Source organism: Astyanax mexicanus, chromosome 2 (assembly GCF_023375975.1).
Source record: "Astyanax mexicanus isolate ESR-SI-001 chromosome 2, AstMex3_surface, whole genome shotgun sequence".
Classification (NCBI taxonomy): domain Eukaryota; kingdom Metazoa; phylum Chordata; class Actinopteri; order Characiformes; family Acestrorhamphidae; genus Astyanax; species Astyanax mexicanus.
Window position 1 is genome coordinate 65,506,521 of NC_064409.1, and position 15,563 is coordinate 65,522,083.

General features: G+C 36.9%; 1 protein-coding gene across 1 annotated transcript; it reads left to right on the forward strand.

Moving 5' to 3' along the window:
- The first annotated feature begins 1,297 nt into the window (after window positions 1-1,297).
- tcof1 (treacle ribosome biogenesis factor 1) lies at window positions 1,298-11,474 on the forward strand. The gene is made up of 8 exons (XM_007228024.4): window positions 1,298-1,541; window positions 3,661-3,716; window positions 3,841-3,893; window positions 4,548-4,615; window positions 5,492-5,666; window positions 7,177-9,141; window positions 9,240-9,319; window positions 10,989-11,474. Exons 1-8 carry the CDS (start codon window positions 1,425-1,427, stop codon window positions 11,052-11,054), a joined length of 2,580 nt encoding a protein of 859 aa, XP_007228086.3. The 5' UTR covers window positions 1,298-1,424; the 3' UTR covers window positions 11,055-11,474.
- Window positions 11,475-15,563: the final 4,089 nt, after the last annotated feature.

Below are 15,563 nucleotides of genomic sequence, written 5' to 3' on the forward strand. Positions count from 1 at the left end.
TACAGTGACGTAAACTGATATGAATTTACATATTGCCAATTTGGTGTCCTACAGAACTGTAAAAAAATACACTGCACTGCACTTGTCTGCATTTTCAGTTCTACTGGTTGAGTTGTCTCCATACCAGAATCTGTTGCAGAAATAAATTAAATAGTTTGAACTGTTTTAAATAAGAATGTAATGTCTTTTTCTGCATATTTATGACATACTTCTGACAGACCGTGTACAGTGCTCCAACAAAGACATTCTAACTCCACATTTGCAACTAGTCTGTAGACATTCAACATGAAAAACACATTTTAGGTTGGTAGCATTACAATCTTGACCTCTGACACTCGTGTTCAAATAATACAGGTACAATTATGTTTAAAGAATGTGTGGACATTAGAATGTGCCTACATTGGATCAATAAATACTATTACATGAAGCTTGTAGGTCAGTAAATGCCTTCAGGTCTTCTAAAAACAATGTTTACTACAATTTAACATGGGCCATTAACTAGGCTGGTTTTATCAAAATTCTTAACAAAACTCACAAAACCACCACACACACAAACTGCAAAATACCTTATATATCCTGCACAATTAAGCACTGCAACCAAAACTACATATCAATTTTTTTGCACCAAATAACACACACTTCATTCATATTACCAGATTTATGTCTAACCAACTTCATACTGTTTAAAAAAAAACTCATATCTTTAGTAAACTTTGCAATAACACTGCAATAGTCCAAATTGTAAAAAATCTTCAAATAGATCACATGCACATATTAACTTTTCTACCAACACTACCCCTACCTCTCACTCTTCCTCCCCATTTCAGTCTTCCTCCCCTACTCACACCCCCTTTTCCTCTCTCTGCAGCGTCTTCCTCTGTTGTTGTAAAAATGAACTAATTTGTGGTGCCTAATTCCTAATTAAGCATTGAGATGTTTGGCCAGGTGGCACATATATTAGACAGCTAGCTGATTTGTTTTGACATGGAAACGTGTTTTTATGTCATATTGATGTGTTTTATGCAGAGAATTGTGTTAAATGCATTTAAAACATTAGAGTTTTGGAGACAAGCTTATAACTTTAACGTGTCAGTTTAAATAATTGTGCTACAAGTCATTTTTACGACAAAATGTTTGTTTCCTTTATTCATGAATGGAATTGACTGTGCTTAGTTAAAAGCACAAACTGTGTTATATAAGATGTCTAAGACTGTTATTTTTAACATAACAGTGAAGGCATACAAGCCTTTCTGCGCGCATGGCTTCTAAACTACATTTCCCACAATGCTCTGGGCCAGCTACGCGACGTCACTGGTTCAAAGGTGCACGGCAGAAAGCATGGTGGGACAGGAAGCTATAGCTACACTAAACACATGCGGTAAAGTTTCTGTATAAACAGCGGATTTTCACTGCTTTTGAGAAACATGGCCTCCAAAAGCTCTGAGCTTCCAGAGGGCGAGTTAATCAAGCTGATTTACCGGCATCTGAAGGAGAACGGACACAAGAAAGCGGCCAACGTGCTGAGAAAGGACGCCCCTCAGGTTTACACCACGTTTTACCTTATTTATACCTCATTTATACCGTCTGAGCGCAGGTTTATACGTGCATGTGTTTGTTCTGGACTGCAGTGATAGCCTGCATAACTGTCGCTGTGTTTCAGCTGCTGAAGATCAGAAATGCAGGAGAAAGTTTAGCACAGAGAGAGAGAGAGAGAGAGAGAGAGAGAGAGAGAGGTAGATAGAGATAGAGGAGGAGGAGGAGGGGGTGGGGAGTGGTGTGGTGTAACGTTATTTATGCCCCTCGTGTTTGTAGCTGCGAGTGTCCTGAGCTTGTTTTGCTGGTTGAGTCGAGTCGAGTCATGTCAAAAGGCTTTTATGTTTTATTATGTATAAGGACACGTGTGTTGTCAGTGTATTTAAATGTTACAGGGTCGCTCTTTTAACTTTCAAATTATCCTGAATCGAAACCTAACCTCTGAAAGTGGCCAATGTTATAGACAGGCAGACAGAGTACGCAGTTATATAATAATTTAGCAGTGCATATTTGTACATATGTAAACAGTGGACAATAACTAAACTAGTAACGTTTGTGCAAAATGTGCTAAAACTATAGAAATATTACAATTTGTGTCCATTGAGTGGCCAGAGTGAAAAATAATATATAAATGAACCATTAAATACATAATATAACATAGCTTTGTAAATAAACAGACAAAATGATGCTACCCAACTGTCATTTAAACGTTTAATAAACATTAAATAATCATTAAATAATCGTTGATGTTTTTGGTTGAATCAACGTTGGATTTGGTGTTGATTTGAAAGTAAATCAATGTTGAAATGTCAACTACAAACAAAAAGCAAATAATACAAGTAGCTGAAACTAGAAAATCATACAGTTAACAGAGTGTTAACAATAGATTTACATTACTGTAGTAAAGCTGAGTGTAAAGAATGTTACCGACCACTACCAATCTGTAACAACATTTGATCTCAGATTAGATTCAGCATTAAAATTTAACATTAGATTGTATTAGATTGTATTTCACTAGATAGTAAGAATATATATATATATTGTTTGATTTATGTCACCAATACCTCACCAATAACTGTTAGGTAAATATATACAATAAAATAGCATCTTTTAAGACTACTTAAATAACAAAAACCCAACTGTACATTTTATTGCACAGTACAGGCCTGTTAAATACGATGATGTGCAGCGAAAAAATACTTACTTTTCATGAAACCGTATTTGAATAGCAAAATCTGTCACTGCTGCTGTCAAAATATGATAAAAACTGTTTAATTATTGTAATTTAACCATTTCACCCAGCTATGTCAGGGAGCAAGTACACCAAGGTCTGTGGCTTCTTTTAACTGTTTATATCGATATTAGGAATGTACTGTATCAACCAAAAGTGAGAAATATATATTAATATATAGATTGTTGCCGTATCATCTAGCCCTAAGCCCAGTTCTGTTCAACAGTATTAGAGTGATATCCAACTTTATACGTAATGTGAATCTGGCCATTCTTTATGTTATATCAACATTTTATTGTAAAAAAAAAACAATAGAAATGCTCTAAAATGTCTTGCAATATAATTGGTTTACACTGACCTTTATTGAAAGTTAAGAGGATTTTACCTTCTCCTGTAAAACTTGTTTTGGAGCATTATTACTCAGACATTAAATTCAGAGTATTCTGAAAATATTGTCGTTTAACACAAAATGTAATCCTAAAGAACTTTGTTTTCAGTGAGTGTAACTTAAAACAAAAGAAGTATGTTCAGCCACAACCAAATACACAAACTGTATCTTGGGGAGTCACTGTGTGTGAGCTTAGCGCCACTTCACTGACTAGAAGTGCAGCTTATGTTCTTATGCCAAGCTACACCCTCTAGTGTACAGAGAAACGAAAGAAGAGACTTGAGAGTGTTGAAATCAAGAATATTACACTTAAAATAGTCTGACAGCTACAGCTCACAGGTTAAAATAGACTATGTTAAAAAAAAAAACTCTGTGGTGAAGGTAACAGTCTAATAATCGTGGCTTGCCTGATGTTTTGTTTGTGACGGATACAGTAACTGGTTTGTTCTGTTATAAGTAGCTGAATATATTCTAGGTTCCTCAAATTCTGTTTCTGAATATTTTGTAGGTGAAAACTAAGAGTGTGAAGGTGTCTCTGAATGACTTGTTCAAGAAATGGATGAGGTAAGTGTTGTATCTGCTCTGATAACTGGTATTTAGCATTTAGCTGTACAGTGGCTAACAACAGATCTTTCTTTTGAGTTGTTTAAATATAATGTGTCCATGTTTTTTTTTTTCTTGTTTCCAGTGAGAACAATCCACAAGGGACACATGCTGGTATAGAGCAAACAAAAAGTTCAGGTAATTGATACTAGCAGTTTGAAAACACCTATCAAATGAAAACACCCTACCTGCCAGTGCCTTTGTTTAACTTTCTATTAGACATTTATAAACATTGGCTATTTTTAATAGGGTATTACATGTAACACACATTACATTCCTGTTGTATTTCAAAACTGAATAATTTCTAAAACATTTCTGTGAAATTGGGTTTCTAATGGGCTACAGCTCTGCAAAGAATAGCTCTCTCTTTCTTTCTTTTAATAGTGCCTTTTACAAAACTACATACTACTAAACTATGCATTATTCTAGTGGATGCTCTACTAATTGCAGTGTACTTTAGTAGTATTTAGTAAGTATTTAGTATGTCGCTATTTGATGTTGAGTTTAGTTCGGGCTTTGCAGTTTATCTCATGAGGAAGGGAGTCAAAACATGCATGTCTGCTTTGCTGTAATAATAGTGTAATAATAAGATTAGGTATTGTGAAATTAAGTGAGTGGTGAGTGGTGCTCCATCACTTAAGATAATGTAACATCAGAGTTTTAAAGCCTTCTGGGGTATCCAAAGAGTTTTCAAAGGAGTTTAAGAGAATGTATTTGTATGTGTAGTGTGTGACAGAACAACAGTGACCTAAATTCTTTTTCACATTGATTTTTAATTGTATTTTTTTCCAGGGTCAAAATCAAAAAAGGCCACAAGTGTAAAACGCAATACCGCCACTGGAAGCAAGAAAAAATTACAGGTATGCATCCTACCTTAATATTCATGGCATGTTCATTCATGTGTGCCCTTGCCTGGCTCACCTTACAGGATAATCGAGCCTATTTGCTCTCCCTGACAATCGTAAAAATTCTGTAGACTCCAGGATGTGATGAAATGTGAAGAATGATATTTGTAGATTATTGTGTTGTGTGTGGAGCCTATGATCTACTTTTAGTCCTATGGTCTTCTCCTAGAGCACTCAGGCCGCCTGATCATGAATTATAAAATTATAAATATGAAACATGTTTTAATATATCTGTATCCTGTAGTGAGAGGTGGAGCCAATTCTCTGGTGGAAAATGTGACTTTGGTCTCAGGACTAAAAGATTTTCAATCAGTGAGAGCTGAGCTGAATGGCTATATAAGGTGTATATGGGGGGAGTAAATTGGGTTAACTTCAAGCATGGTATATAATATGATTTGATTTTTTTTAAGGTGGACAGTATATGAACGTATCTTAAACGTATGTGTGCACTATAAATATCTCTACAAACATATGTTTATAGTCACCTTTAGCTTGAGTTGCAATACATATAGGCTCTGTTGACTCAGCCATGCTTTCATCTATAGCCCTTTTGTTTTTAGGCTGTTTATAAGCAGAAAGCATCACAGATAGAATAGCAATGTTTTTGCTGTCATCAGCTGTTTGTTTAAACACACTTCATGAGAAACAGAGCCATCGGCTGAGTGTGTTTAATCTTAAAATGTATGGTGTTTTATTCAGGGCAGATACAGTAGCATAGGGTATTGAAAATTAACATCCATTACAGAGAGAAAATTGGTGAAAAATCTGCTAGTGTGAGCCAGATATTAGTCTTTTACTAAGTGATTAAACTTTACTCCATCCTTTGTCCAGACGACTGCTGGATCAGGAAATCAGAAAAAGAAAAGAACAAAGAAAAAGGAGGACAGTTCACCTGCCCAAGGCCAAACGGATTTGACCCCCAAAAGCCCAACAGCAGAAGATGATTCTGACTCTGATTCCAGTTTGGATGTGGAGAAGTGGAAGAGACTGGCATTCGAGTTGTCAGGTGAGACGAAAGAGAGCACAGTATTTTATCTCAATAGATGATTTGTTCTGTGCTTCTGTTTTCTTCTTTTGAATTACGAGCACAAATCTCCCTTTTTTATTTTAACTTAATTTTCACTTTACTTAGCTTAGGTACTTAACCTCCTCACTCAGAAGCCAACTAAAATGACACCCTATCTAGACAACACATATTTTAGCAACATTTTTACTGCTGAAGTCGCACAGTAAAAGTGCTGCTAAAATACAGTTGCAAAAAAATTTAATAGCACTATGAGCAGGAGGTAGCAGGTTCGAACCCCCGCTCATGCAGCTTTGCCATCAAGCGGCCGGCACTCAGAGGGATTAAAATTGGCCTTGCTCCCTTTGGGTGGGTAGATGGCGCTTTCTCCCCATCACGATTGAAGGAGGCGTCTGTGAGCGGATTAATCGGAACCTAGACGCTGTGCTTTCCTCCGAGCGCGCTGTGATTCATCAGCAGCAGCTCGAAAAAAGGGGTGATTGACTTCACACGTGTCGGAGGAGGCGTTTGCTCGTATGCATCCTCCAAGGGTCGCAGGTGCCACCGGTGATGGGGACGCACGAAGGGTGGGACAATTGGATAGACAAATTGGGGGAAAATGGGGAAAAATCTAAAATAAATTTATATAAAAAAAAAAAAATTAGAATAGTATGTGAACCCGTTAGGATTACTTGGATTTCTGTATAAATTGTGTCCTGATCTTCATCTAAGTCACAACAATAGACAAACACAGTTTGCTTAAACTAATACCACACAAAAAATAATGTTTGCATGATTTAACATGTTAACATTCACAGTGCAGGGTGTGAAAAGTATGTAAACCTCTAGATGAATGAAATTTAAGAGCTAATTAGAGACAGTCATCCAACCTGGAGTCTGATCATTGTGATGAGATTGGATGTGGTGGTTAAAGCTGCCCTGCCCTTTAAAAACACACACCAGTTTTGAGTTTGCTGTTCTTAAGAAGCATAGCTTGATGTGAATCATGCCTTGAACAAAATTTTTCTCTGGCCATTCAGAGATATGATGAGGTATTGATATATATAGGACTGATCTGCTTTGTAAAAAAAAAACAACAAAAAAAAAACATGCCCACAATCTGAATACTGCTGCTGTTCTTCAGCTATGTGTAGTAATAAGTGGTGGATAAGGCTCACACAAAGCGCTGCCGTTCAGGATCACACACAGGTCATATATTTTAAACTTAAGCATGAAAAGGTTTTCCCAATACAAACTAGTTAGTCTGTGCTGGAGTGCCACCAACATATGTTAGCTGTGCTTCTACTGGCTAGACTGAAGCCTAGTAAAGATATTTGGGAGGCGAAAATCGGGGAGCACCCTGTTAAACAGTGCTAGGTGGAAGTACAATACCGCTACTATTTGTAGCCAGACCTGATGTCACAGCAACTGTGAAACAGGTCTAATTTTGGAGTGTTGATTGTGTAGCTTTTAATATGTGTAGCATTCAATGTATTACCTTGTTGTCTTTCAGATGTGGATATAGCTAAGCTGGATGCATTGACACCTTCCAACAGCACTGGAAAAAAAAGAAAGCCAGCACAGGCCAAGAAAGAAACAAGCAAGGATGTCAACGCCAAGCCCTCTGCCAAGAAAACTAGAGCAAAAACTTCCATCAGTCCCTCAAAAACGAAGAAAACTGACAAACCTTCAAAACCACGAAGCAAGAAAACTAGCACCACTGTCACAGCAGACAAAGTTAAAACTCCATCCAAGAACACTAAAGATAAAAGCAACCTTTTAGAAATGGACATTTCTAACAGTCTGTCAGAACAAGCTGTGATTCCTAAGGCTGATGGCCTCTCAGGGAATGACAGTATTAAGCATAAAAAGAAAAAACTCAAAAAGTCAGAAAAACAGTGTGAATCTAATAACACTGAAACTGGAACCCACAGTCTTGTGACTGAGAAACCTGATAATAAACCATCAGAACCTAAACTGAACAAGACTACCTCTAAAAAAGGTAAATCCAAAATTAACAAGTCTCTGGAGCCTGTAAATATGGACACTCCTTCTAAAGGAGTTGAGACCCCTGTTAAGAAAGTAAAATTGAAGAAATCTGTTAAAGCTGTAGAAGATCTGGACACTCCTCCTAATCAACTTGACACTGGTGTCAATGGCAAAGAAGTTGATCAGATTTCAGATTCTAGACTGGTTAAGACTCCTTCTAAAAAAGATAAATCCAAAAGGAAAAAGTCGCTGGAGGCTGGAAATGTGGACACTCCTTCTAAAGGAGCTGGTGCTGAAATGACCAGTATCAATTCAGAGTCTAAGAAGTCGAAAAAAACAAATGGTCTTCCAAACGGTAAGCCAGTTGAGACTCCTGTTAAGAAAATAAAATTTAAGAAATCTGGTGAAGCTGTAGAAGCTGCAGATCTAGACACTCCTATACAAGCTGACACTGGGGTTGACAGTAGTAGCACAATAGTTAACCAGTCAGAAAAAAACAATGAGTTTTCAGATTCTACACTGGTTAAGACTCCCTCTAAAAAAGCTAAATCTAAAAAATCTGCTAAACCTGTAGAATCTGGAGAGGTGAACACACCCTCAGCAGAAGCTGATGCTATGGTTAACAGCAGGCTCCTATCATCTGATCAGTCAGACCAGGATAAAGCCTCTGGAGATAAGACTCCTTCTAAGAAGACTAAATCTAAGAAAGATAAAAAACCTGTAGAATTAAACACCCCGTCTGGAGAAGACGAGGCTGAAGAGGTCAGTAGTCTTTCCAAATCTGATCAGTTGCAGTCTCCATCAAATAAACCAGTGTCTAAGAAAGCTAAGCTAAGTATTGTGGATCCAGGTGCAGAAGAGAAACTCTCTAAGAAAGAAAAAGCTAAGAAAACAGACTCTACCTCAGAGCTCAATCAGTCTGAAACTCCATCAAAGATAAAGGAACTCCATACAGATCATACACACCCAGAAAAAGTTACCCCTGCAGTTACACCTTCTAAATCCCCCAAACATCTAACATCTAATAACCTGTCAGAAGCTCCCATCTCAGAGACTCCAGTTAAAAAGTCTAAAACCAAAAAAAGTCCAGAGCTTAATCAAGCTGTGACTCCTTCTAATGAGGCTAGTTTGGACACTGAGGAAGCAGACAAGACAAAAAGCTCCTCAAAGAAGAGGAAAAGCAAGAAGTTGAACAATGAAGTCCAAAGTGATGAGACTTCTTCAGGTATAATCAACCAGAATACTGCATCAGAGGAAATGAGCTGTCCTGATACCCAACATCAGCACAAAGAAAAGAAAAGGAAGAGGAAAGATGAAGAAGGTACTGTCAGTGTTAACATTCAGGAAGAAAGTCCAGAACCAAAAAAGAGCAAGAAGGACAAGAAAAAGAAGAAAGAACGTCATGAAAGTCAAGTTGAAGAAGTTGCACCAACTCCAGAGCAACCAGAGCAGACGGCGGACAGCCTGGCAAGCAATCCAGAGAGAAAAAGTAAGGCCAGTTTTGACGCAAGACACTTTCTAATGTCCTGATAATGGAAAACACTTGTTTCTTATTTATGTTTCACTTTGTCTCTAAACTATTTGCAGAGAAGAAGAAAAAGAAAGATAAAGACAGGGAAAAATCTCTTCTATCTTCTCCTACTTCTGAGGAAGAACCTCCAAAAAAGGTAATAGTATTAAAGTATTTGGTGAAACCGTGTGTACAGTGCAGAAACCCTAATTTGGAAGTGTTCAAACCTGGCTCTGGCCTTGGTTGCGCCAGTTTTGTCAGTTTTACTTAAGGTTGCGCGTTAAGTATCTGCTTAGTTCTTATTTATCAGTAGTTATAATTTTAGTAAATCAAATTAGTAGTTTTAATAGTAGCCAATTGGTACATTTTAGTAACTAGTCACATCAAACTAATTGTGCAGAGAGGTATGAAACAAAACTTAATCAATTACTTGTGGATATATGTGTGTTTATTTGCATTGGTGTTTCCTCAGGACAAATTTTGAGTATTGGCAGCATCAGTATTAATAAACTGAATATCTTAGTACATTTTATTTTATATTACTGTATACATTTTATAACATAACACATAGCCTGTTTGCCAAAACCCAGTGGCACATGTGACTCCCATAATCTTTCTTGAAGCACTCCAAACAAGCCATATATGTTGGTTGTCATTGGTTTAGTGAAAACTTAAACCTGCTGAGGGGTTAGTGTGTGATACAGTATGGTACCCTTACCCAACACCAGCCTTAAGACACATACCTAAATTCACTTTTAGAAGATATTAAAGAATAGAACAGGAAATCTAAAAGACTAATAATGAACTTAAATCTAATATTTTCCTGTGTCTTTAGGGAGGGGCTGCGAGCGGTACAATTTGCTTTTATAGCTTCCAGTAGGCTGGGGGACATTGCTGGTGCAGTTATCTCATTTAATTATTCTGCTTACCTGTAACATCTGGGAAAGAAAGAATGCTGTGAAATAACCGCTTGTAAATGATTGATTATGTTTTATGTCATTACCAAGAAACTCTATACCTGAATTGGATGTGTACGGTTCTCTTAAACTTCCGGTATTTAAAAAGGGCTCTTTCTATTCACCTCACCCACACTACTGCAAGGTGTAAATGTTCAGTAGCTATTAGCTCCTACGTATATACTAGTTTGTGTGGTGCAGCCCGATTAAATGTAGTAATGTGAAAATCTGAATTTGGGAAACACTTGCTTTCTGGTGCACCTGGTCCCTGGTGATCTTCTGTCCTGTAAAGTTTAGTTTCAGCACATTGACATTTAATGTTCAGAAGATCCTGACATGAGCAGTTTATGGCTTCAAGTAGGAGTGGGTGGATCGATTCAAGTACAGTATCAGTATCACACACCACTAGTCTTAGAAGGCCCACCCTGAACTCTCTTTTCTGGCAAAAAATATGTATATAATTATTAATGTAATAATTTATTATACAGTATATGTTTTACACAAAAGCTTGTACATGCATGGTTGTATGTATAATTAGTTAATGGATTGGCTTGTTTACTTTGTTTAATATTTTGTACATGTGGTGGAAGGCCTTTTTGTTCTTCAGCCTTTTGAGGCCATGAGGCAGTCAGGGACCCCTGGACACTAGTCTGGTCAGCAGTCCACCCCCCAGGTTAAGTCATTGTGCTAGGTTGGGTTTAAAGGGCAGTAGATCACCAGGACCAGGATTTTACACCCTGCCCCCTGCCCCAATGTATATAAGTTAGATCTCTCTGTGCTTTAGTGTTTAGAACCAGATCTGCAGGTCATGTCTGTATACTGTAAAATGAAAACATTAATTAATTTATTTTGCCCTTTTTTGCCATTCAGAAAAAGAAGTCATCAAAGGAAAAGGAAGACCACATAACTGATGTGACTCAGGAGGGTCATATTTGAAAGCAAGAACTGATTGGTCCGAATTTGCACAACTCTTATAATCAGCTTTCAGTCATGGACATGGAAATGACTTTATGCCATCCTATATATTTTATTTGTCTGTCTTTGTATATATGTGTATATATACATGTGTAAGTGAGTATGTGAGTTTTTAACTTTTGTTGACAGAAAAGCTTCATAGCTGTTGTTTTTTAAAAACAATTGTATTTTTAGTCTGATTGATCTGTTTATATTTGTATAATGATTTTAAATATGAACAACATGTTGTGAAACTCATTTTAGATGCAGATGCATAGATGCTGCTGAATATGCATCTGTACATGCTTTTTCATGTTTGTCTTAAACAAAATCTGGTGTCTGCTATGTGCTAAAGAAGACCTGTATTTCTGTTTTTGGTAAATATATTTTTACATTTTCATATATTTGCCTGTTGAATGAAATAGACGATTTTTAAACAAATGTTGGGAGTCGTCTGGCCTACCAATTAAGGAACATTTCTGACCATGAGGTGTAGTGAGTAACATGGTTCAGTTTGGTGTTTTGTAAAATTCAGAAGTGATTCTCTAGATTTAAAGATGAGTTGACATTGGCGTGGTATCTGTCACAACACAATGGATTTTTAGGATTAAGAAGCACAATAATACAGGGCAGCTCTCTATAATTATCCTATTTTACCTTTCATTACATAAACACAATCAAACATATCTTTAATTGTTTTTTCTGTTTACATATTCTTATTGAATATTTAGGTTGATCCGGTTTAATCTATTGACCTTGAAGTTAAAATCACTTGCAATAAGAATAAGAATCAGAGTGTGTTTTTTTTACATATTGTCCTAATTATTATTTTTTTTTAATGATGGTGTTTGTACATTGAAAACATTGATTACTTGCTATGTAGGTTACTGTAATGTAATCAATTTTATTCAGTATTTACTTCATGTAAACGTGTTCAACTGGAGAGAACAGTTTATTAATTTGGACTAGGTGTAAACTACCTCTTGTATATCATGGAACTTGGTATGAAACAGCAAAGAAGTTGTCAGTTAAGTTTGGTTTATTCTCCTTGTGTTCATAGAATCATAGAAATCAATGAAATACTCACGGTAGATAAATTGGATGAATTGCCAGTAAATGGTTATATATGGTACTCTTCAGTGGACTGGAGCCCTGTTCAGGGGATAATACCGCGCCTTGCTTCCAATGATTCCAATTAGACACTTGAACCACAGTCTTGACCAGGAAGAAGCAGATAAGAAGATCGATGGATGGACATTGCACATCCTGCAATGTAATTATTGCAATAGCACATATTGCAGTGTAGACCCTTAAACAATATATTGTGCTGTCCTTCCATGATGTGATATCTAGCTCTAGTTAAGGAACATAAATACATCTCTGGTAGTTGCATAGCTTTTGTATAAGTGTGACCGATATTGTTTGGAAGAATCTGTAGTAGATGACGACAAAAAAAAAAAAAAAATCTGTAAATTTGTATAAAATTCCTATTACTTTGACTTTTAACTCTCACATCAAGGACAAGAATGTCTAAAATATTTTTATGAGATATTTTAAGAAATTAAAAATAATTTCTACACTTTTGAAAGACTAAAGGAAGTACTGTATAGTTTTGTATGGATTCTGCTGCTGTCAGTGTTTCTCGCTATGACTATTAGAGATGAGATTAAATTGATTAACCCCATAAATTAAAACCTTACATATGATCCTTAATTTTTGCCCCAAAATTTGTTGCATCAAATATTTTTATATTTAAGATGTTTTGGTTTGTGTTTAATGTTGACCTTTTAAAATATTCCTGTACAGTTTTAAACAGCACAGATGGACTACTTTAAAGGTTACACTCAAAATGGATTCAGCTCCTGTGGAAAGAACCTGCAACGCAGTGTAATTCTAAAACTCGCTGCTGAACTGTGTTGCTGAACTTGTGACCTTGTATGTGAAATATAGTTGAGTATTCTGCCCTCCAGTGGTTGTAATAGAACTGTGATTTTCTAGTTCACACCTCATCAGTCACCCACATGGGGTTTTCCTGATGTCACAGTTCTTATCTACTCACTTTAATGTTAATAGAAACTGTGTGATTGACAGGGCTGATTAAAATGTCTACTAAATAAGCTGGGAGTTCATAATTTATAATGCTTTGATTAAGAATTAATTCTGGCAGTGGGAGAAAGGTTGTGTTTAGGTACTATGCTTTTTAAAAGCTGTGGCATCTCTGTAAAAGCAGCATGGCCAGTTTGAGCTGGTCAGGTTGGAATAATTGGAAGACCAGCTTAGATCTTGAGCACAATAGGATATGTTTTAGTTTGTGTTTGATGGTTTATCTGCTTGGTAAACATGATCAACCTGACCAAACTTGACTAAGATGGTTGACAAGCATGACTAGCAAGAAACTGATTGATCAGCATGACCAGGATCACTCAAAGCAACACAATATACATTGTGCTAGTCAAGAGCTTGTTGACTAGCATGACCAGCATGACCAAGCTGGTTGACCAGCAAGGCCAGGATCATCAAGATGATTAACTAGCATGACCAGCAAGAACAAAATAAAATGGCACATACACTCTGCTAGTCTATAGCTGGTTAACCAACAATTTTTTTTTTTTTGTTCGGATGTCAAGATTTTCAACCACCTTAATCGTCAAAGACAAAGTTAGACCACTGAAATGCAGCTACCAGCAAAATTTCAGGTCTTGAGCTCCATTTTAAAACAGGCAGTGGTTTTAAAGTTAGCCGTAGTTAGTGATGGTAACGAAGGTGATAGAAGTGTGAATCAAGGCTTAGGTCACATATTAAAGCTAATACAACAGAACTAATAAGCATCTTCCACTTATAACATTTTGACAAATCTGGCAAAAGACTAACATCTGACTAAGCTCTTCCTCTTTTAGTTGTATTTGCGCTCTCCATCAATTCCTCAAACAATCTAGACAGCAGCAGAAGAGATGATTCACTGAGTAAATAATAATGTGGTTAATAAGTGAGGGGGTGCAGGGATGGAAAGTGCACACTTGAACCATTGCGTTTTTTAAAGCCCATGGCAAATGATTTCAATTTCACACCACTAGTTGTTGCGACTGTTTTTTTTTTTTTGTTTAGGGATGAAATCAAAGTTCATTTTCAAAAGCAACCAAAAAGCATACGTTGGAGTTTCCACCATGGGTAGGCCGACCCGAATCCTCGTATGACTACATTACCAGGACACAGTGACGGAAAATAAAACCCTTTATAGGAAGGAAGATGATAAAGTCAGCATGGTCGCAACAGCACACCACAGAACCACAGCATACAGGGTTGGGTGCGTCAACATTAGCACATGCAGTTGTACAGAAACGTGCGCTGCTATTCGCTGATCATGTGCATCGTTGTTTTAGATATATGTATTGATTGAAAGCTAATTTATATAGGCCACTGAGGCCAGAACAGGGGCTGCTCTCTTTTATTGAGATATGAATGCTTCTTTATGGAAACAGAACGTATTAAGGATTTTCCAGGCATTGATATTGGTGTGTACGTGTATGTGTGGGCTATGTCTGCCACTGAGGTGAAAAGTTAGGCTGTAGCTTCCTCTTTTAATTATTCTGTTTAGGTCTTTAGGACACACTTATTTTCTCAATAGAAATTACAAAAATATATAAAAAAAACCATGCAAAAATCATCTTTTTACTGTATCTCTGAAACTTCCATAAGGATGAATGCAGCGTGTAGATGAGATGAATCAGGTGGGGAAACCCCTACTGTTTTTGCGATAGGCCTAGCACAGGCCCGCAGCGAGAGCTGCTCAGAGAGTTGGCCTAGCATGGGTTAGTAAAAGTTTCCATAGGGGGAGGGGGTTTTGTGTCTTTTCAATGTCCCCCATTCCTTTCCATTTCAATGGATTGTGTTTAGCACCACAAAACAATCTCCATGAGAGTTTTCTCTAAATGCTACACAGTTTCCAGATCCGTGTATGAATGGAATGGTCGTCCACCCACAGAATTTAACTGTTAATATTAATTTTAACACATGCCTCTACTTAATAATGTCAAATAGGCATCTAATATCTGATATGGTTAAGGCATGATTTAGATTTTTTGTTTGTCCGCATTCTGTAGTATCAGATTTATTGCTTTGTAATGAAAAGATTATACATTTTTATCTTCATGAGTAGTCTGACCTAATTTTCCAAAAAAAAAAAACCCTAACCACACACAAACATAGGACTCAAGATCTGATGTAAAAAAGATATACACATGAGTTAACCATCTGAAAAACCCCTTCACTGTCCCTTTCTGCCATCCAGCACAGGCCATGATGTCACTTTCTCCCCACCTCCTTATTCACACAGACCACCTTTCACTCTTAATCACAGTGCATTCATACTGCAACTAATAGAGCAATAGAAGTTCACAGAAGTCCACTGATAAAGGTGTCACAACAAATTCATGAATCATGAAACTGTAAAATATGATTTTCCTATTCTTCTTGACCTCTTACATAACGGGG

Excerpts from the sequence above, each read along its gene's own strand:
- tcof1 (XM_007228024.4), top strand. The coding sequence starts at position 1,425 with ATGGCCTCCAAAAGCTCTGAGCTTCCAGAGGGCGAGTTAATCAAGCTG. Across the intron at positions 4,616-5,491 it reads GAAGCAAGAAAAAATTACAG|ACGACTGCTGGATCAGGAAA; the intron begins GTATGCATCCTA and ends TCCTTTGTCCAG. Across the intron at positions 9,142-9,239 it reads AAGCAATCCAGAGAGAAAAA|AGAAGAAGAAAAAGAAAGAT; the intron begins GTAAGGCCAGTT and ends AACTATTTGCAG.